This window comes from Helianthus annuus, chromosome 6 (assembly GCF_002127325.2).
Source record: "Helianthus annuus cultivar XRQ/B chromosome 6, HanXRQr2.0-SUNRISE, whole genome shotgun sequence".
Taxonomy (NCBI): domain Eukaryota; kingdom Viridiplantae; phylum Streptophyta; class Magnoliopsida; order Asterales; family Asteraceae; genus Helianthus; species Helianthus annuus.
The window spans coordinates 147,244,527-147,265,919 of record NC_035438.2 but is presented as its reverse complement, the minus strand read 5'-3'; the positions used below and the strand labels follow the sequence as shown (position 1 = coordinate 147,265,919).

General features: G+C 36.4%; 1 protein-coding gene, 1 long non-coding RNA gene and 1 pseudogene across 3 annotated transcripts; all 3 read left to right on the top strand.

The window, feature by feature from the left end:
- The first annotated feature begins 216 nt into the window (after positions 1–216).
- Positions 217–1,741, top strand: LOC110939429. 2 transcript variants are annotated; one of them, XM_035974613.1, is made up of 5 exons: positions 217–484; positions 593–731; positions 768–1,125; positions 1,210–1,498; positions 1,580–1,741. In XM_035974613.1, the coding sequence occupies exons 2-5, from the start codon at positions 602–604 to the stop codon at positions 1,607–1,609; spliced, it is 807 nt and encodes a 268-aa protein (XP_035830506.1). In that variant the 5' UTR covers positions 217–484; positions 593–601; the 3' UTR covers positions 1,610–1,741. The 2 variants fall into 2 exon arrangements, with proteins under 2 accessions (XP_035830506.1, XP_035830505.1); XM_035974612.1 differs by having other exon boundaries at positions 588–731.
- A 4,543-nt stretch (positions 1,742–6,284) lies between these two features.
- Positions 6,285–12,763, top strand: LOC110942009 (annotated as a pseudogene).
- Positions 12,764–13,233: 470 nt separating this feature from the next.
- Positions 13,234–14,975, top strand: LOC110942008. Its single transcript, XR_002594553.2, has 4 exons — positions 13,234–13,349; positions 13,425–14,115; positions 14,202–14,519; positions 14,660–14,975. It is a non-coding gene; the product is annotated as an uncharacterized LOC110942008 (long non-coding RNA).
- Positions 14,976–21,393: the final 6,418 nt, after the last annotated feature.

The window sequence follows — 21,393 nt, the reverse complement described above, 5'->3', positions numbered from 1 at the left end:
GAACAGCAAAATATTTTTGGCTAAATAATAACACAAAAAATATACAATTATTTTGATTATAAAGAAAAGTATTTGTATTTCTATGAAACCAAAGGCAAGTATATAATTTCTAGAAATAAAGAGAACTAATAGTTTTGAAATGAAACAAGGTCTAAGACAAAGATAAATACAGATAATTGCTTTATATATGGGTGTGTAATTGTTGAAATATATATACACCCAATTCATGTCAAAGATACACGTATTCTCTAAATATTGCATATATCTCTAGATGGGCTAGCTTCTCTTGGACCAGAAGATCTGGGTTATTGTGCTAAAGCATTGTTTGGGCTTTATATGTATAATAATAATACGTATATTGCTTCAATTTGGTATATGATTGTACAAGGAATGTCTATTCTTTCCTTTCCTTTTCTTCAATCACGTTAACCGTTGCTATCTTGGTTGCTGTTATTGAGGGGGAGCACTGATCATTACTTACTTTGTGAGCCTTCTTATTGCTTTACTTTCAGTAGTTTAATCATTCGATTTGTCTTGCTGTATTGTAATTCTTGACAGTAATATCACACATTCTTTCTGCAAACAAGTTAAGTTGATCACAATGGCTGATAACAACGCCACCGTAATTGCTTCGTCTGATAAATTGGATACCACGCTTGAAAACGCGGTAATTCCTTCCTCTTCAGCAGATGAAGAAGCAGGCAGTGTCATCAAACGCCGCCGCACAGACAGTGGCAGTGGGAACGCCAAACAACTCTGCACAGAAAATAGCGGTAAATGCAGCACCAAAAATGAACAAGACATGAGTGGCCGAGAAAAAGTTAGTCGTGTCCGTGCTCCTCGTATGGATCGTGACGAATTCTTTCAGCGCTACCCGAACATAGCCAAGGGTGTTGGCCATTACTTTCCGTATTGCCATACTCCGATTAGTGCAACTGTCATCGGAGATTGCTTCACCTTTGTTTCTCCAGCCAAACTTGACGAGTTGGAAGGGGAGTGGATAAATTACTTCAATGAGGGCTGCCAATGTACTGAACAAGAAATGGCACTCATGCCCAAATACGCTGCGTTATTTCAGCTGTCTCAGGGGGCGTACCAACAGCCTGCGAATTCTGATAACACAAGGTTTGGGTTACATCTTACAGTTTTTTTAACTATCTACTTTGTCAAGTTTTTTTTTTAATAAACACAAGGAATTAATTTCATCAGGAAGCAACGGGTAAAGACAAGGAGCCAATTTGCTTCCAAGTATCCGCTTGTGAACGCGGGTTTCGATGATTTAACGTGTCTACCACGAAATGATGTGAATGTCATCAGGTTAGACTATCTGATGTCTACTGCTGAACACCAGCTCAGGGAGCTCGAAGCTGAACACGCGTCGTTTTACCAAACCCGGTTTCACCATGCTAACAATCTTATCCTACTCATAGATAAACAGACCAGGTTACTTCATATGGGTACAAAGGCATACAGGAAATACCATAAATCTAACACTAAGGTAAATAAATATATATGTGTGTGTGTGTGAACCTCTCATCAATCATCATCATATATTTAACCTGCTGATTAATATTTGCAGGCTATCAAGAGGAATGAATCGTCTTGCTGAGGAAAGCTTTGAGGTTTATGGAGATATAATTCATTATTTTAAATGGCTTGAATTGGATTAATTAATTTAGTTTGTTTTTACGTTGTAAACCTCTTCTCTTTCTATGATTTCCGCTTTGCTTAAGTGAATGCTTCTTGGTATTGTGGTATTTGGGAATTTGGTGTTCTTTTGCTTTGCTTTGCTTTTGCAAATTCACAACTTGTATTGTACCATTCGTCTCGGGATAGTAAGCCATGGGGCGGTGGCGGTGGTGGCAGTGGGGCGGCACTAGTGGTGGAGGTGAGAGTGTTTAGAGGTGGCAGTAGTGCGATGGTGGTGGCAGCGGTGGGGATGATGGTGGGGCAGTGGTGGTCAGTGGTGGATCCAGGATTTTTTTCCTGGGGGTGCGGAAATTTTTTAAAGATTTTAGACCCCTAGCTATATAAAAAAATCGGTTCATAGCGGGTTGGATCGGGTCGGGTCGGGTCATGTAAAACAAGTAAACACAAACAAACAAAGTTTCATAGCGGGTCGAATCAGATCGGGTCGGGTCCATTTCAATTTTCAAACAATTAAACCTTAGTTCCTAACAATCAGATCGGGCCGGGGCCATTTGAATTTCAAGCCCTAGTAATTGTTATTTACCAACCAACAATCATATAATCAACAAAACCACCCAACTAAAGACTAGAACAACTAAAAAATACATAAAAACATATAAAATTTTAAACCTTTTTAACAAATATATATATATCTGTTTCTATTGAAAAAACCCAATAAAACATCAAAACAAATCGAATTACCTATTTAAGTTCAGTTTTTGAATTTCATCTTTTCAAACCCTATACTAGAATCATATAATCAATAAGAAATTAAGAAACAACAAACCCATACTATAAGGACTAGAACAACCCCAAATAACCTCAAAACACATAAAAGTTTAAACTTTTTTTAACTCATCCTAAAATCCTATTATCTCATGACTCTTGAACAAAATCGCATAACAAATAAATAAAAAAAATAAAAAAACAAAACAAAACTTGTACCTGTCAGGGGCGGCCTGAATTAACCAGTTTGCAGCCGGAATTTTGTAGTCGCTGGCCGGAATTATGCTGGTGAGGCAGAGGGAGGGCGGGAGTCGCTGGCAAGTGGCAGCGATTTGGTTTTTTTTTTTTTTAATTATGTGGACTGATTTTGTTTAACAAAACTAGTAGTTGGGTTGGGCTTGAATGTGTTTTAAGTTATTGGGGTTGATGGATTGAATTTAAGTTTTATTAAAGATGTTAGTTGGCTAACTTGTTTACATAATTTGATCGGGTTACAATCCGTGTTCACAATTTTTTTTATATAAATTCCTAATATTTTTTTCTAAGGCGTGCAGACGAAAATATCCAAGGGTTGCGGTCGGAATTTTTCAAGGGGTGCGGTCGAGATTTTTTGCGAAAAATACCACTAAATTTTTTTTTCAAGGGGTGCGGCCGCCCACCCACCCCATAAGGTGAGTCCGCCACTGGTGGTGGGGATGGTGGTTGTGCGCTGGTGTTTAGAGAGAGAGAAGAGTGTGTAACGATGAGAGAGAAAGTGTGTAGGTGTGTGTTTTTTATTAGATACTACTTTCTAGTCCCATGACTTACACGGTTGAATGATAAGATTGGTTGTATTCGAAGAACATAATAATTACAAAATTTGAATTATTCTTGATATTGCACATGTTAAAAATAAGTTTTCACATAAACACATATTACCCTAACATGAACTATCCATACCAAGTTAAACAGAATATAACATTACTCACTATTAATGACGCATTTAAGCAAATACCTTATATTTATTTGTTACTTTAGTAATAATAATTAGATATACATAAAATAGGGGACCGCTAAAATGAGAAACACCTCGAGTTGTAAGAACCGTGAGAACTACACTGTACGGGGCGAGGTGGACCAAAATTTTTTTTCATAAACGTAGATGCGTGTATTATAAACACATTTGTAAAAAAAAAAAAATTCAAAAAAGAAAATGTCGTGTGTGTAGTTTTGAGCACCACAAGTTTGTGTTTACGGGTACCGTAAATCTTACCGGAAAATTTACGGTACCCGTAAACACAAACTTGTGGTGCTCAAAACTACACACACGACATCTTTTTTTTGAATTTTTTTTTACAAATGTTTTTATAATACGTGCATCTACGTTTATGAAAAAAAATTTGGTCCACCTCGCCCCGGATCAAAAAGTTCTCACGGTTCTTACAACTCGAGGTGGTTCTTATTTTAGCGCAATTCTACATAAAATATATATATAGGGAAGAAAATTCTTAAATCTCATCCTTATCTTAGGGAATGAGACGAAGTAGAAAAAAACCGATGAACACATAAAGGTTTCTTTAAAATTTTGGGATAATAATGAGAATGCTCTTAAATCTTAATTGAGATAGAGTTGGTGGCTGAAAATGGTAGTGATGGAGATGGATTGTGATGGGTAATTGTATATATCTAATTCTAATAAAATTTTCAGTTAATGTTATTTAATATTCTCTCTTTCAATTCATTAATAATATTATTAATTAATTATTTTTTGTTTGACTTAATAGATAAATTCATCACAAAATATTTAGTTGAAATAATCAATTCGCTACATTATTTCTAATATATAAACTCAAATCCGAGTGTTATTATTTTACATATTTTTTGTGGTGTTCATATAAAATATTGATGCATATAATTAAAAAAATAACATTTTTAATAACGTAACACTATAAAAAAATAACATTTTAATAGCGTAACACCATGTTTCTTAGATAATAACAATTATTTTTTCTCAAACTTGATTTACACAAAATAGATAACATAAACTGAACCATATGCTTATCCGTTTTAAGAAATAATAAAATCAAAGGTTTTAAAATTATAGATAATTTATATATTTTTAATCATAAATTAGTATTAGATATTAATTAATAATTTCATTAATATTAATGAATTGATGGAGAAAATGTCATGTCGGATTATGCTTATCCATTTTAAGAAGTAATAAAATTAAAGGTTTTAAAATTATAGATAATTTATATATTTTTTAATTATAAATTGGTGGTGATGGAGATGGATTGTGATGTGCAATGGTATATCTAATTCTAATAAAAAATTTCAGTTAATGTCATATAATATTCTATCTTTTAATTCATTAATAGTATTATTAATTAATTAATTAATTAATTTTAGTTTGAATTAATAGATAAATTCATTACAAAATACTTAGTTGAAATAATCACTTCACTACATTAATTCCAATATATAAACTCAAATCGGAGTGTTATTATTTTACATATTTTTATGGTATTGATACGAAATATTGATGCACATAATTAAAAAAATAACATTTTTAATAACATAACACTATAAAAAATAACATTTTAATAGCATAACACCATGTTTCTTAGATAATAACAATTATTTTTTCTCAAACTTGATTTCCGCGAAACAGATAACGTAAACTAAACCATATGTTTATCTATTTTAATAAATAATAAAATCAAAAGTTTTAAAATTATAGATAATTTATATATTTTTTATCATAAATTAGAATTAAATATTAATTAATAATATCGTTAATATTAATGAATTGATGGAGAAAATCTCATATGGGGATTATGCTTATCCATTTTAAGAAGTAATAAAATCAAAGGTTTTAAAATTACAAATAATTTATATATTTTTTAATTATAAATTTGAATTAGATATTAGTTAATTAATAATATCATTAATATTAATGCATTATTGGAGAAAATGACATTTGACATTATTGAGAGTTTTTTTATTAGAATTAGATGCCATGTGGCATTAAGTGGACTCTTTTATTAATATCTATATCTCTAATAAAGCAAACCATTGGGGGACACATGTCACCCAATGGTGCAAGCCAACTAAGCATCCACATAGGCAATGAGGTGGCATATGGCAAATAATTGGACAAGTGGCATAGCTCTAAGATGCGGATTAATTTTGGCTTCTCACATACTCTCGGTCTAAACTCTCTCTCTCTCATTCTATCTCTTTCTATTGTCTTCTCATTCAAAACCCTAATGAACAAGATTTGGCGAACACGGCGAACAAGATCCGTCCAACAATTCCTCCGCTTCACATCTTCCTCCACCTTTTCAACATAACGATTTTTCTCTCTTTTACATAAACCGTGATGTTCTTCCGCCGTTTACTTCATGATCAGCCAAAGCTTCTCTTGAATTAAACAATCCAACAACGGAATTTCATGGCCAAAGTTCCGATCTATGGTAAGACTTTGTCGTTGTAAGGTTAAACTTGTAGTTGTTACATCATCGCATCAACATGTTTGAATCCTTCATCGTTTTCATATGATTGTTCGTCATTGATTATGTTGTTTATCCCTAATATTGGTTTGATTTACGTTTACGTTTTGAATTTTTTGGGATAGAATTTAGGGTTTTTAATTTCTCTTGATCATATGCTTTTTGATATCTTAATCACATTGTTGCAGCCTACTGAATGCAGGAACATTAGATTAGAATACCAGACGACCAAGAAAAGTATCATGATTTTATTTTTTTATTTATAATTTTGCAATGAAAAAAACCAGATTTTGATAAGCATATAATTAAGAAGTTATGGTAATAATAGTGATTTATTGTCGTGATGTAGGTTGAAGAAGATGATGAAATCAATGAATGTTTCAACGTAGGCAAGAAAAGAAGAAGAGTGAAAAAAGTGCTTCTTCAAAGAAAGCAGTGATTTTGGGTAGTAACGGGCAGGTACACCTATTAGCTTTCTTAGTAGATGAAACCCAAAAGTATAGTACTGATGAAGTTGCTGGTAAGAAATCCAAAACGAGTGATAATGCAATACCTGTATTATATCAACGTCTACAACACCAACTCTATATTTATTTATGACAGATGCAATAACTCATGAATATGGTTCTTTGGTAGATCTTTTTAGGTAATTTAATGTCACACCCCGATATTTCCACATATCACCGGTGGGCCCGGTGGGGAGTATCGTGACGTAGTTGATATCATCATGGTCAATCACACACAGAATAGCACAGCGGAAGTCTTGGAATATAAAATATTATTACAAACTCAATGTCTAAAAATATCAAAGTATTTATTATAGACGAGTCTGTAATATCAAATCCATAGGAGGATCATTACAGAATGTTTAAAATGAAGCTTAGCAGACTTTATGGCATCTTTAAGGATTTGCAAGATCCTCTTTTTTGACACCGAGCAACTCACAGCCTATTACGAGTAGTACCTGCCACTTAGCCTTTTGAAAATACGTCAGTTTTCACTGGTAAATACAATTTAACCGACTCATTTAAAAAGAGTTTATGAAAATTTATTTAAATGCACAAGGCACAAAACCTTTTATAACTTGGGACAATCATTTAAAGATAATCTTGTATACTGAATTACATGTTTACCATACATATGGGGCCCAGTACAGAGACCGAGACATGATTAAACGACTCACCACTTATAAAACCAATAAAGGAGTTATCCCCAACTTGCGGGTAATTAATAATTTATTATTGGCATCTTTTCGGTGTATGCCTACACCCTGCGCATCGATCGTGGCCATTTACAAATGAATGAGCCAAGGATATATCTAGGACACGGTCGTTAACCCCCAATGTTTAAGTTATTAACAGAACAGTATCAAAACAGGTTTTGTGGATTTACTAGCCACAATCCGGCGTTTGATTGATCCACACCCGACCAAGCGGTATTAATCTACCGTATCCCAAGCCCGTATAAGGGAAAATAAATTAAAAGTATTTACCTAAGCTAATACTTGATTCACAGCAAAATAACTCAGTCGTATCCAATCTATGTAAATGCAGGTAGCTTTTACCGGGTAGCTCTAGTCTAGAGTGATGGTAATATATAACCAATTTAGAATGCTAACGGTCTTATTTAAGTCGTAGACTTAGACCTGCTAGCTTAAAATATCTAGAACGGTACGATACGCTAGATTAAGCGATGACCGGAATAGAATGTTATTTAGACCCTACAAGTTTGGATACTTGTATTACATGGGTAAACTAAACACATTCCGGATTTTGAAGTGAAAACGATAAGGTTAAACCCGTTTCGGCTATTTTACGTAATCTAGTTACATAAACCGATCCGAACGCATAAATGCGTAACGGGTAACCAAATGAACTATATACAAGTCTTAGTTGTTATTATTCTTAAAATATGTTAATACATCAGTAGGATGTTAACATATATGCCCAAAAAGTATTTAAAACCATTCTAAGTCCCGAAAGGGCATTTTGGAAATTTTAAGACTTATAAAAGAGATTTTATAACAAACCGAAGTTCTGGTCCTTTCTAATTAGTAAAGATATTTAATTTATCTCATTACATCAGTAAGATATTACACATATGTGAAATTTACTATTTATGACCAAACTATGTCCCGAAAAGGGCATTTTGGTCATTTCACATAGGCTTTTAAGGGCATTTTTGGAAACCTGAGTTCATAACTTATACCTACTGTAATAATATTTAAATTTGTTTAAAATTTCAGTAGGTAACAAGTCTTAGATGTTAAATATGGTTTTAAACCATACTATGCACCTATTTAGCCAAAAACTCGCTTATTGACGATAATCAAGATGTTTTATGTGAATCTGAGGTTTTGATCAGTTTTGAATACCCAAAATAATTTATTTAATATATGAAATCAGTAGAAAAAGGTTTGGCATTCAAATCATTTGTTAATCTCATTTTATGCTTAAAAGGGTATTATCGTCATTAACCGAATCATACAAGAACTCTATGTTTTAAACAGATAATAATCTGACCAAAAATCTTAAAATTCCCTAAAAATAATATCTTAATAATAGGTAATGAGTTTTGGTTCAAAATCGAAGTTTAAACATGCATTATGCAAGATATCGCAAATTAACTAAAAAAAAGCTTCTAATTACGATATCGAGCATAACTCCTATTTAGGACCAAGAACTGATGTCAAATTTTCGGGACAAGTCTAAATATCAGTAGCAAAGGTTTTTGTCCTCTCACATTTCTAAAAATCTCATTTGTATGTCAAAAGGGCATTTACGGCATTTATGAGCATATTAACAAACAAGAGCATGTAATTCAAACCACAAGGAACCATGCAATATAACTCCAGAGGGTTATACTACTGAATAATATGGTCCTAATGGAAGCTTAAAACATGGAAGAATCAAGCTTAATCGGGTCAGAACTGAAAAGTCAAAGCAAAGTCAAGCTTTTGCGACTTTCGGTTGCGAACCGACCCTAAACTCATAATTGTCGGGTTGGACCAACTTAGACATGTTCTAATAGTTATTACCAAGTTATTAGAGTGTTAAAATATAATTTATAACCTCTGCATCTATGGTTTTTAATTAATATTCACAAATCTGCCAAGTTTGACTTTTTACCTAAACGGTTTGACCCGACAATTAACTAAGCAAACGAAGGAATTAGGAGGTGCCCTTTCAGGGGTTAATCACCTACCTAACTATGGTCTTATACCCACTTTTAATTTGGTTAGTGGCTGGACCATGAGAGTTTAATCCGAAAGTCAAAGTTAATTTATGATACTTGACTTTTCGGTTCATAAAACTATGAAACTGAACTATAAGGTGGGCTAAGGTACTTACAAAGGGTCCATGCTAACTTTTCTACAAGAATACAAGTTCCATTCAGCTTTGGAAGCTCCAGATTTGAGAGATGTGATGATAGAATGAGAATTGTGCAATGAAATGAATGAAAGCTTGAACTATTTATAGGTTTTGGATATGATTTGGATTGAGACAAGTGTTAGATGGATCTTTAGGATCACTACAGGTGTTACCCCAGCTGTCCAACTTGATTTGGAGCCCAAGGAATCGTTTTTGATTGGTTAAGAAGTGAATGGAGTGGGCTGCAAGCAAAAAAAACAAAGTTGCCTAGACCTGGGCGTAGGCTACGCTGCTGGGGGCGTAGGCTACGGCCTGCACAGATCAAACAACTTGCAGAAGTTGCAGTTTTGGTCCCTGCATGTGTTTAAGCCCTTATTTGACATGTTTAAAGCCCGTTAAGCCATTTTCAAGGCTCTACAATGATGCCTAAGCATAGGGAACATAAAACATGCTCAAAAACATGTCGGATGTCGTTTCGTTTGGTCGTACCGTCGCGTTGTTCGGCTAATTACGACGAAACACGAACGGACGCGAAAAACGATCCAACGCGACGAATGAAATATTATCATACCGAACACTAAAATAAAATATTTTAATGCTTACATAAATTTTTGGATGCCCAGATATATTCAGAACGTAAGATATGCGCGAAAATGCAAACTTAGGCACTTTTTGACGCTTTTAGCCCCTGTTGATCAAATAAGTTTATTTTTGCGCACCAAACACCTCTAAGCCTATTTCTAAGCTATGTAAAGGATATCTAGGGCATGTTTACCTTATGATCATATTCCGGAAGGTTCGATACCATACGAATCGGTATATTTTTGGCGTTTGACGCAATTAGTCCTTTAATCGCACAAAGTAGCGCGAAATGTCATTTAATCATATCCAAGCCTTCCATGGACCATAATGGGTATTCCAAAGCATGTGTTTAGTTATTTCTACACTCCCGTTTTCTTAAATGGTCACCGAAAGGCGTAGATTCAAAAGTTGACGCTTTTGGTCCCTTTAATGCGCAAACTTGCGCATATCATCGTTTAATAGCATCGAAGCCTTATCTAGTCCATGTTAGGCATTCTTGAGAGTATTATAATACATCACGATGCTTCGGGTTCGTTAAAAGGTCATTCAGAGGTATAATTAAACATGTTGACACTTTTAATCCCTCTAACTTACAAACTTGCGCGCAACATCACTTATTGGCATAAAAGCCTTGCATAGCCAATATTAGGCATTCCCGAGAATATGATGAAACATAATGAAGCTCTCGGTATGTTAAAAGGTCACTCAGAGGTAAGAATTAACATGTTGACACTCTTAACCCTTTGACGTGCAAACTTTCACATAATTACGCAAACGGCTCCTCTCATCCGACAAGTGGCTCATTTGAGAATACGGACACCGTATAAGGTCACTCAGGGGCCTAGTTTAGGCATGTTGACACTTTCAGTCCTTCTATAATCATGGTTTTCGATTTTTGACAAAATTAGTCCCTCATAGTCAACGTTTGACTTTATTAGGGTTTATTACACGTGTCACCACATCATTGGACACGATTTTACGAGGTGTTACATTTTAGCTTTAAGAAAAGGATAATGTTTGTAGTGGTGATGTTACAAGTAGGCTGTAATTTAAACTCATATGGAAGTTGATTTTGTTCGTTAGTCATCTTTTTTTTATTGTCGGGTCTCATATAATTTCTAAAGAATTAGATGGGTTTTGGTTTACTCATTTCTGAATTCTACAGGTCTGGGCCTTGATGGTGATAGGTGGTTGCTGCCTGGTTGAAGTTGAATGGACCAGTGACTCAATATCGATATCAGGATGAATATATATGCTTATGGTCTTGTAATTTGCATTTTATATGAGTTCAGGTTCTCGGTCTACAAATGGTAAAACCCATAAAACTGAACTGAATATTCATCAAATTTACGATAGTTGAATATTATTTGGTCATTTCTGCATTTAAAATTATATGGTAACTTTATATGGCAGCCATATCTTGAATTTTTTGGAGATACTGCAACTGAAACAATTCAAGCATTTGTTGAGTAAGTTAACAAATATGCAGCTTGATAGCACTGCTATCCTCATGTATTTACTGGATTTTATCTGGCATTTTAACATAATTCTTTTTTTTTTCCTTAAATACAATTTGTACTTTGGAACTTTTAGTTTTAAACAAACGTCTTATAGTGCATTAGTTGAGGGGAGTCTTAGTTTTAAACAAGTGTCTTATGTAACTCAGAGTATGAGGGGAGTCTTAGTTGATTGGCTTGTAGAGGTTAGTTTTACTTCTATTTATACGAAATTAGTTTTAACCCATTTACTTATAAGTTATATATCGGTCGATTTGGGTTGTTTGTTTAATCTTAAACGGGCTGATAAAAAGTTGAGTTAGGTTCGAATCAATAGTTGTTTTTCGTGTGTATATTTTTTACTTTCAGGTAAGTGTGGAATATAAACCGGAGCCATACACACTCCATCGCACGATTTATCTCATTGACATGTTTCTTTCTAAAAACTATATTGAACGACAAAAACTTCAACTGTTAGGCATCATTTGTATGCTAATAGCTTCGTAAGCTCTAACATCTTTTTTTTCTTGCATTAAACTATCTTTCGGTGCTTCTTACTATATTAACAAAACTTTTCGTTTGAAGGAAATATGAAAAAACCATTGCACCAAGTGTTGAGGATTTTTGTAGCATCATAGACGGTACTTACACAAAATAAGAGGTTTAGTTTCTATAATTATTTGACTCTTGTATAACTTATTTAACTATATCATCAGAGTATTTAGTCAAATAAGTTTTGTAGGTTCTGAAAATGGAGAGTCAAGTTCTGAACATTTTGAATTTTCACCTTTCACCACGAACATCACAAATATTTCTCAGGTAAGCGTAAAAAAGTTATGTTTTGCGTACGTTATTTGTAAAGAGAGCACCATTATGAATACTTATTGTTTGCAGGAGATTTATAAGAGCAGCACAAGCTTCCCATCAGGTACATATTGTCTCTTTGCTTGTAATGTGGGTTTAATAATCCTTTTTGTTCGCAGTTTTAATTGTTGTTTTCTACTTTTTGTTAGAGCCCGAGTCTTGAATTGTAGTGTTTGGCAAGTTATCTGGCTGAGTTGACCCTGATTGACTATAATTTCTTGGTATTTGTTCCATCAAATATCACTGCAGCGGCTGTGTTTCTTGCCAGATGGATGCTAGATCAGCCGGGCCGCCCTTGGGTAGTTTTCTTTAGTTCATTGACCGGGCGGGTAATGGGTCAAAATGGGTAAGTTTTTGTACCAGTCAATATATATGGGCCGGATTGGCCCATAACATTTTTTGCAACTAATATAATTGTTAAAGATGATTACGAGAAGGTAATGATGTCCACTACAATAGTATTGAAAATATAAACATTGACCATAATAACCATTGTAACCATTGTAGTTTACCTGAATACCCTGAGTTTGCATCTGAATGACCATTCTGGTAATGATGTCCACTATAGGAGTCGAGGAGCATTAACAAGATTGCTTGCATGAGAAAAACCTACATAGCTGGTGCTTTAAGGGGCTTTTTGGTAATTTAGATAATTTTATGAAGGGTAAATTATTGTACCACCTGATCATTGTGGAAGTGTGACACACGATACATGGCCAATTAAAATTACCACGGCCATAATTAGTTGAATTATTATGAACCCAAATTGTGTTTAAGTGTTTTAGCAAGAATATATCTCATATGTGGATGTCTGTATATATTCATGCAGTTTATGATGCGGTGGTGGTTAGGGCAGGAAGTGCTGGACTTCGAGTTGATATATGGCTGTCTGAGCATGGATTTAATATTGCTTACCGACTCGATCACACACTGTCACTGCTCAGGTTTATTTTGATACATATAATACATGTTTTTGAATATTGATTATCATTAAGGAAGCATGAAGGATATGTTAATTTGTTATCGCCTCATGGTTTGATAGCAAGGTTTTTCATGCAACAGTGGATAAGCATTAGCATGGAGAAGGTCATCAGGTGTTTCATTTATATATACGGCAAAGCTTAAAGGTATGTCTTGGTCTTTTATTTTCTTTTATGATTAACATAAACTTGCAAACTCTTGAGTTCTTTCTTCAAATTCAGCTCTATTCGGATTAATCACATCTGGGTATCTCTTCAATTCGTGATGAACAAATGAATTTTCAAGGGTATGCAACGTGACGATGGGATCGAGATGGGTGACCTATTCAACATTGTTGGGTCACTCCGTTTAGACAAGTGGAAGGGTCGGGTGCCCGGGTCGCTGCCGACCCGGTGTGATACGGTGTCTATTTGTGCCAACACGTTTCTGTAGTTGAATCATCTTGATATAAACCCTACCCGTCTGGGTCTGGGTCTGGTTCTTACTTTCGTCACAGACTATTAATTCTGTCACAAGTTAATATGAGTTTTTCAATTGCTGGAAAAGAGGGCAGAACTTGACATAATAAAGTTGACTTTTGTACGATGAGCCTATGAGTTTTTCATATATTTATTTTGTTAATATGCTGGATTCTCTTATGAGCGATAAAGAAAACTTCTCTAAGGTTCGTTTTTAGGATGCATTGAATATAGTAGGATGTTTTACTTCATACTTCATAGGATTATAAGGATGCACTGCAAGAGGTGAGACGTTTTGCCTGGGGTGAGAGTATGATACCTTCTGTTCTCTTGATGAATCTCACACATGCAAATTGTAGTAATCAGTTTTGCTTGACATCCACTACCAATTTATCTGCAAAATTCACAGAAGAAATGGCTTCATCCCGAGATTCAGCCATCCATATGGCACTTGGTAAAATATTATCTCATGAACTTTAGACCTCCATTTTAAAAAGCTATAAAACATTTTTTTGATCTCTTTGCTAATATTGTTTTCAGGCTTGGAGGGCGTTGCGTGCTCTGAGAGGGCTCGGGCGTTGCGTACTCAAGGTCAAACAGTTAAATGTAAAGCAACCTCCACCTTGAAATGTATGCAGACATTGGCTTGTGCACTGTCTCAAGTTTAGTCGAGGTGTGCTTTCGTATGTCCGAGGATAACATAGTTGTCTAAGAACTCTTTTGAAGGTTAATAAAGAGCTCAACAACATTACATGGGACCGAGCGACCGAGCGAGATATTACAAAAGACACCTCATTATATGAGCAAGTTTGTGTTATACCAGACATAATTGCTCACTTTGATTGAGCTGACATGCGGGTATGTCACATTCTTTAAGGATTAATTATAGTGTTTTTTATCACTCAATTTAATGTTATATAATAATAATAATAATAATAATAATAATAATAATAATAATAATAATAATAATAATAATTAGACACAATTTTGGTGTGCAGAGGATGAAATAGAGAAATATCATGAAACTCATGATTGCTGGGGTGCGGATGAAGCGTTCAACCATATTTTTCAGGGGTGCGGTCGGATTTTGTTTCCTAAAATATACATTAGTTTTTTTTTCAAGTGGTATCCCTGTCCATCCACGACTATGGATAAGTCCGCCATGCATCCCATATTCCTTACCAATGTTGAAATTTTACTAAAAATGGTTCATGTGTCGATGCTTCAGTTACATGTGTCATGCCACCATTTCATTTGGAACTTTTAATCTTGAATAGTGAGTCAGATAATTTATATACTTATAATTAATAATTATACACGGCTTATTAATAAATATAAGTATTTATAATATTTTGTTCCTTTTAGGTATGATGCCATTTGTTGAAGTTATTTGATGAAAGTGATTATTGTTCCTTTTACAAAGTAATTTTTAAACACGAATCCTAAGCAATCAATAAATTTATACCTTTTATTACATCTGTGATTAACTTTATGAAAAGTCTGTTGAAACGAAAGCTCTTCTTGACCCGCTTAACGGTTTGCCCAAGTAAGAAGAAATTTTATATTTAATCTGTTAACTAAATGGATTTTTCTGGGTGCGAATTGACACCCATATTTAGTGTAATGTACCGAAATATGTAACGAGTAAAACAACAAATGTAGTCTACAAGGAAGTTTTTTTCGGCATTTGAATAGTTTTCTGTTTTTTTCTTCCAATGTATGTATGTGTACACAACATTTCATTTTAAAGTAAATATTATGGTTTTGGTTGAAGCCCGCGTATTACGCGGGCATTAACCTAGTTAGATATGTAATTAATGGGTAAGGTTATTGTAAAAAAAGTTAAAAGTGTGAGAAAGGTGAGAAATATTGTGGAAATGACATGTGTCCTAAATCTAAATTAATTCAAAAGGGTAAATAAGTAATTTTATCATTAATTCAATTAATTAAAAACTTCTCATAACCGCCACCTTAATTATAGGAACTGGATTTTTTTAAAGATCTCTATAAACACCATTCAGCAAGTATATAACCCCATTCAGCAAATATATAACACCATTCAGTAAGTATATAACACCATTCAGCAAGTATATAACACCATTCAGTAAGTATATAACACCACTCAACAAGTATATAACACAATTCAACAAGTATATAACACCATTCAGTAAGTATATAACACAATTCAATAAGTATATAACACCATTCACGGACTAAATGACTAAACATCTGATCGAAACATATTTTTTTCTCAATATATGTATAGCAATATGGTACTCATATTATCGAGAACTCAACAAAGGGACGATGAAGAACCGCTATCCTCCTCCACGAATTGATGATTTATTCGACCAGTTTCAAGGGCCGAGCTACTACTCCAAGATAGACCAGAGGCCAGGTTACCATCAGCTGAGAGTCCAGGATGAGGACGTCTCCAAAACAGCATTCAGAACTTGCTACGGACACTACGAGTTTCTTGTTATGCCATTCGGGCTAACGAATGCGCCCGCAGTCTTCATGGGTTTGATGAACAGGGTGTGCAAACCCTACCTAGACAAGTTTGTGATAGTTTTCGACATCCTGATCTACTCCAAGAGTCAGGAGGAACACGAGCAGCATCTACGACTTATCTTGGAACTTCTTCGAAAGGAACAACTTTACGCCAAGTTTTCAAAATGCGACTTTTGGCTTCGTGAAGTCCACTTTCTAGGCCACATAGTAAACAAGGATGGGATCCATGTTGATCCATCCAAGGTAGATTCGATCAGGAACTGGCCTGCACCGCGTACACCAACAGAAATACGCCAATTTTTGGGTTTGGCGGGATATTACAGACGGTTCACCAAAGATTACTCAAAGATTGCACAGCCGCTTACACTACTGACACAGAAGGGTGTCACCTATCGTTGGGGTAATCTCCAGGAAACCGCTTTTCAGCGCTTAAAGGATAGGCTCTGCAGCGCACCTATCCTCTCATTGCCAGAGGGCACAGACGATTTTGTGGTCGAATGTGACGCATCGATACAGGGGCTTGGTTGTGTATTGATGTAACGGGATAAAGTTATTGCTTACGCTTCGCGCCAACTTAAAGCTCACGAACAGAATTACACGACGCACGCTTTAGAGCTGGGAGCTGTTGTTTTCGTGCTTGAGATATGGCGACATTACCTGTACGGTACCAAGGGCACCATCTACACCGATCACAGGAGTCTTGAGCATATCTTCAAGCATTAGGATTTGAACATGCGTCAACGAAGATGGGTCGAACTTTTGAACGATTACGAATGCGCTATCAAGTACCATCCAGGCAAAGCCAATGTTGTGGCTGACGCCCTCAGCCAGAAAGACACTACACCTAAGCGCGTACGAGCATTGCAGCTCACAATTCAGTCTAGTCTTCCAGCACAGATACGAGATGCTCAGGTAGAAGCATTAAAACCGGAAAACGTTAGGGCTGAAGCCCTACGCGGCTCAAGGCAACGATTGGAACAGAAGGAAGATAGTGCCTACTATGTAACAGGGCGTATTTGGGTCCCACTATACGGCGGATTACGAGAACTAGTGATGGATGAAGCTCACAAATCGCGCTACTCGGTACATCCAGGGTCGGATGAAATGTACCACGACATCAGAACTACGTATTGGTGGCCTAGCATGAAAGCCCACATCGCTACTTACGTCGGCAAGTGTTTGACAGGTGCAAAGGTCAAAGTGGAGTATCAGAAACCAGCGGGCCTACTTCAACAACCCAGGATACCACAGTGGAAATGGGAAGAAATTTCCATGGATTTTGTTACATGCCTACCTAGATCTCAGCGTGGGAATGATACCATATGGGTGACCGTAGATCGACTCACCAAGTCTGCACACTTCCTTGCTATAAAGGAAACGGATAAGTTCTCCACTCTCGCAGACGTCTATCTAAAAGAAGTTGTTTCGAGGCACGGGGTGCCCACCTCCATCATTTCGGATCGGGATGCACGATTCACGTCAGAGCTGTGGCAAGCGATGCACAAATCTTTTGGCTCACGATTAGACATGAGCACAGCATATCATCCTCAGACGGATGGACAGTCTGAGCGAACGATCCAGACTCTTGAAGACATGCTTCGGGCATGTGTTATTGATTTCGGCAACAGCTGGGAAAAACATCTCCCTTTGGTGGAGTTCTCATACAATAACAGTTATCACACCAGCATACAAGCCGCTCCATTCGAGGCATTGTACGGGCGTAAATGCCGGTCACCTCTCTGTTGGGCAGAGGTGGGGGATAGTCAGATTACGGGTCCAAAGATTGTAGTGGACGCCACGGAAAAGATTGCGCAGATACGACGACGCATGGCGGCAGCACGCGACCGTCAGAAAGCCTACGCGGATAAGCGTAGGAAGCCATTGGAATTTCAGGTCGGGGACCGGGTTTTACTTAAAGTCTCACCCTGGAAGGGTGTGGTTCGTTTTGGCAAACGGGGCAAACTAAATCCGCGGTATGTCGGACCGTTCGAGATCATTGAGAAAATAGGCAAAGTGGCCTACAAGCTAAACCTACCAGCTGAACTCGGTGCAGTTCACAATGTATTTCATGTGTCGAATCTGAAGAAGTGCCTGTCAGATGAGACCCTCATAGTTCCTTTTAAGGAACTCACTATCGACGAGCGGTTGCAGTTCGTCGAGGAACCTGTAGAAATCACGGACCGGGATGTTAAGGTCCTCAAACACAAGAGAATCCCTCTTGTCCGAGTTCGTTGGAACTCCAAACGTGGCCCAGAGTACACCTGGGAACGCGAAGACCAGATGACAGAAAAGTATCCTCAGTTATTCGAAACCAATACAACCACTGCTGAGGCTGAAGCTACTACCACGGAATTTCGGGACAAAATTCCAGATCAACGGGGGGATGATGTGACACCCCAGGAAAACCAGTAAACTACACAACACAACTAGCTTCCTCAGTAACCACGTGCTGAATTTCGGGACGAAATTTCTTTCAAGTTGGGGATAATGTGACAACTCGAGTTTCCACGATTTCCATCTTCGCATTAATTGCGCGTTAATTGTTTAAGTGTTTGTTAAAACGACTTGTTTGTTTCACAACTGGACACGTTTGAAATATGTTAAATCGTATTGCGGTTAGTATGTTATACATGATGGGTGTTAAGTGTGTTATATATATATATATATATACACTTGATGTGATTATTTGTGTATGGTTAAAATATGGTAGTGTTAAGTTATGATTTATAAACAAAACAATAGAGGGATGCCTAGCCGAAAATACCCCCACCCGAAAACACTCTTGTGGCGAAAACACTTAAGAGTTTTCGTCCATTACTGATCGGCAAAGTCAACTCATGGGCTTTGGCCCAGTAACGATTATATATAGAATTTGTTTTAACCTGTGCTCGAAAACGTGAACTGACAAAGAAACCCTAGACACCTTTCATCCTCTCTCTCTCGCTTTTCCGTTGACACCCGACGACAGCCTCCCCTCAGTCGAAGCCAAATCTCTTTTGTTTGATCCTTGGTTAGTGGATTCGTATTTGTACTATTCATTATTTGTCTGTTCCTGATTACTTGTGAATTCGGTTAACAAATTTATATAGGTGTACATGTGATGTTGGTATATTAGATTATGCTTGGATCGATGGTTATGTTGTTAAAAGGAGAGTGACTTAGACTTGCATGATAAATAACTATTAATTGATGGTCTTCGATTTATGTGTATAGAGGATGATAAGTATCACTTTAGAGTTCTTGCTATATTCAATGATTATTGCATCACATGGTTTGAATGTGTTGTTACCGTCAACAGGTCACATGGGCATTCAATTTTATGCACTAAATAATTGACTAAAGAACACAAATCATATACATCTGATTGGGCCTCACCATTCAACGTATCACATGGGGATGATTGGTTTAGCTTTTGATTTATTTCAAGATGATTTAATAAAGATATGGCTATGTAGTAATAAGGGTGTTTGTGAAACCAAAAAGGGTAATGCATATGATCGGTCCAATGATTAGGGTGCCATGTGAAGTTATGAGAAGCTATAGTTTATGCAAAGTGATTGATAGTTAGCATGATGTTGAATGATGGCCGACACCTATGATTTTAATAAATTTCTATTGGGCCGCTAATGATAAAAGCAAACCGTGGAATAATGAATTTCGGTTCGATGATTTAGATTATAATAATCGAAGTTATTGACTGTGATGAATTTAATTGTCACGGCTCGATCCCTATGTTAGGATTTCGCATATATGAGTTAGTGATGATTTAATTATGTGTTAAAGGGTGGATTATATGTGTTCGACTTTTGTATGAATTAATATGTGAGTCCGAGTTTTTGATTATGATAACAAATGATCCGAATTTTCTAATTATAACACATGATCTGAATTTTTAATGGTAATCATATGGTCCGACTTTGTATTATGAATCCGACTTTTCTAAGGCTGCCTAGTCCGAATTTCTGGTGGATGATTGCTTGCCCGAGCTTTGTTGATTTGTGCTTACCCTGCATGTTACTGTATGATATGACACTGTATGCTGCTGTATTTGCTGTATATTAACTAGTTAATCAGATCGCATGAAACAAATGGCTGTTTGAATACATTAGGGTATTGCATGACTCTTCACACGTGTACTTATATCTATTGTACCCTAGGTCACGTGTAAAGCAATTAACAGTTAACGAATGCTAGAAGTATATTATCAAACCGAGCAAACCAAGGTGAGTTCACACAGCCAAGGCATGGGGTTCCCGGGTGGGAATGGGATTGGATGACTTATTGTATATACTCAGATGGTAGAACCTAACGATAAGATACGGCTAGACTAGTAACACTTATTGAACTGATCTTCGCACACCTGCCAAGGGTTGGCCGCGATATTATGACTGACTTCGCACACCTGCATTAGGAAGGCCGCGAACTAAATTTACTAATCTTCGCACACCTGCCTGGGAGGCCGCGATACATATAAACCTAGTCTAGAATACTTGGGAAAGACATCCCCTAATCTTCGCATACCTGCCTGGGAGGCCGCGATGGAAACTAATACGATACATGACATAACGAACCAACATACTACTCACACTATACTATTACTGAACTATGAACTGTGAACTCGCTCAAGTAGTTGTTGACTCTCTATTACATGCCTTGCAGGCTTATAGGTGCATATCCAGGGAACTTGCTGTCTGGGAAGCTGGAGTGGTCATGGGTCGAGACACATGGAAACGCAACACAAGAATTAAGAACTTACATGTGGTTTTATAAACACTCATTGAGTTAAATATGCTTCCGCTGTAAACTGTGAAATACTGTAATATTGTAACGCTTGTTGTTTATAAATGAAAGTACTGTTCACCTATACTTATGAGTTCAATGTGATTGATGGTTAAGATCCTGGTCAGTCACGCCTCCAAGCGGTGGTACTCCGTATGTGGATTTTGGGGGTGTGACAGATTGGTATCAGAGCCATTGGTTATAGTGAACTTGGTTTTAAAAAGGGAAAACTGTTTTTGTAAAACCAGACTATAACCGGACAGTTCTGAAAGCGAGAATACGACCATGACACTCAGCTCCAGATTGCAAGGTTCGTCTCTCTTATACTCATTGTACTACATAACTTGTGAACACCTACATACGATATTGCATGTGATTGCACGCTTAGCACCACGATACGAATTCATGTACATTTTCACGTAATAAGAGACCGATAGGGTGG

What these genes read in the sequence shown, in the direction of transcription:
- LOC110939429 (XM_035974613.1), top strand. Translation starts at nt 602, where the DNA reads ATGGCTGATAACAACGCCACCGTAATTGCTTCGTCTGATAAATTGGAT. An exon ending in CAAACGCCGCCGCACAGACA is followed by an intron (nt 732 to 767) that starts GTGGCAGTGGGA and finishes TCTGCACAGAAA; the next exon opens with ATAGCGGTAAATGCAGCACC. An exon ending in GCGAATTCTGATAACACAAG is followed by an intron (nt 1,126 to 1,209) that starts GTTTGGGTTACA and finishes TAATTTCATCAG; the next exon opens with GAAGCAACGGGTAAAGACAA.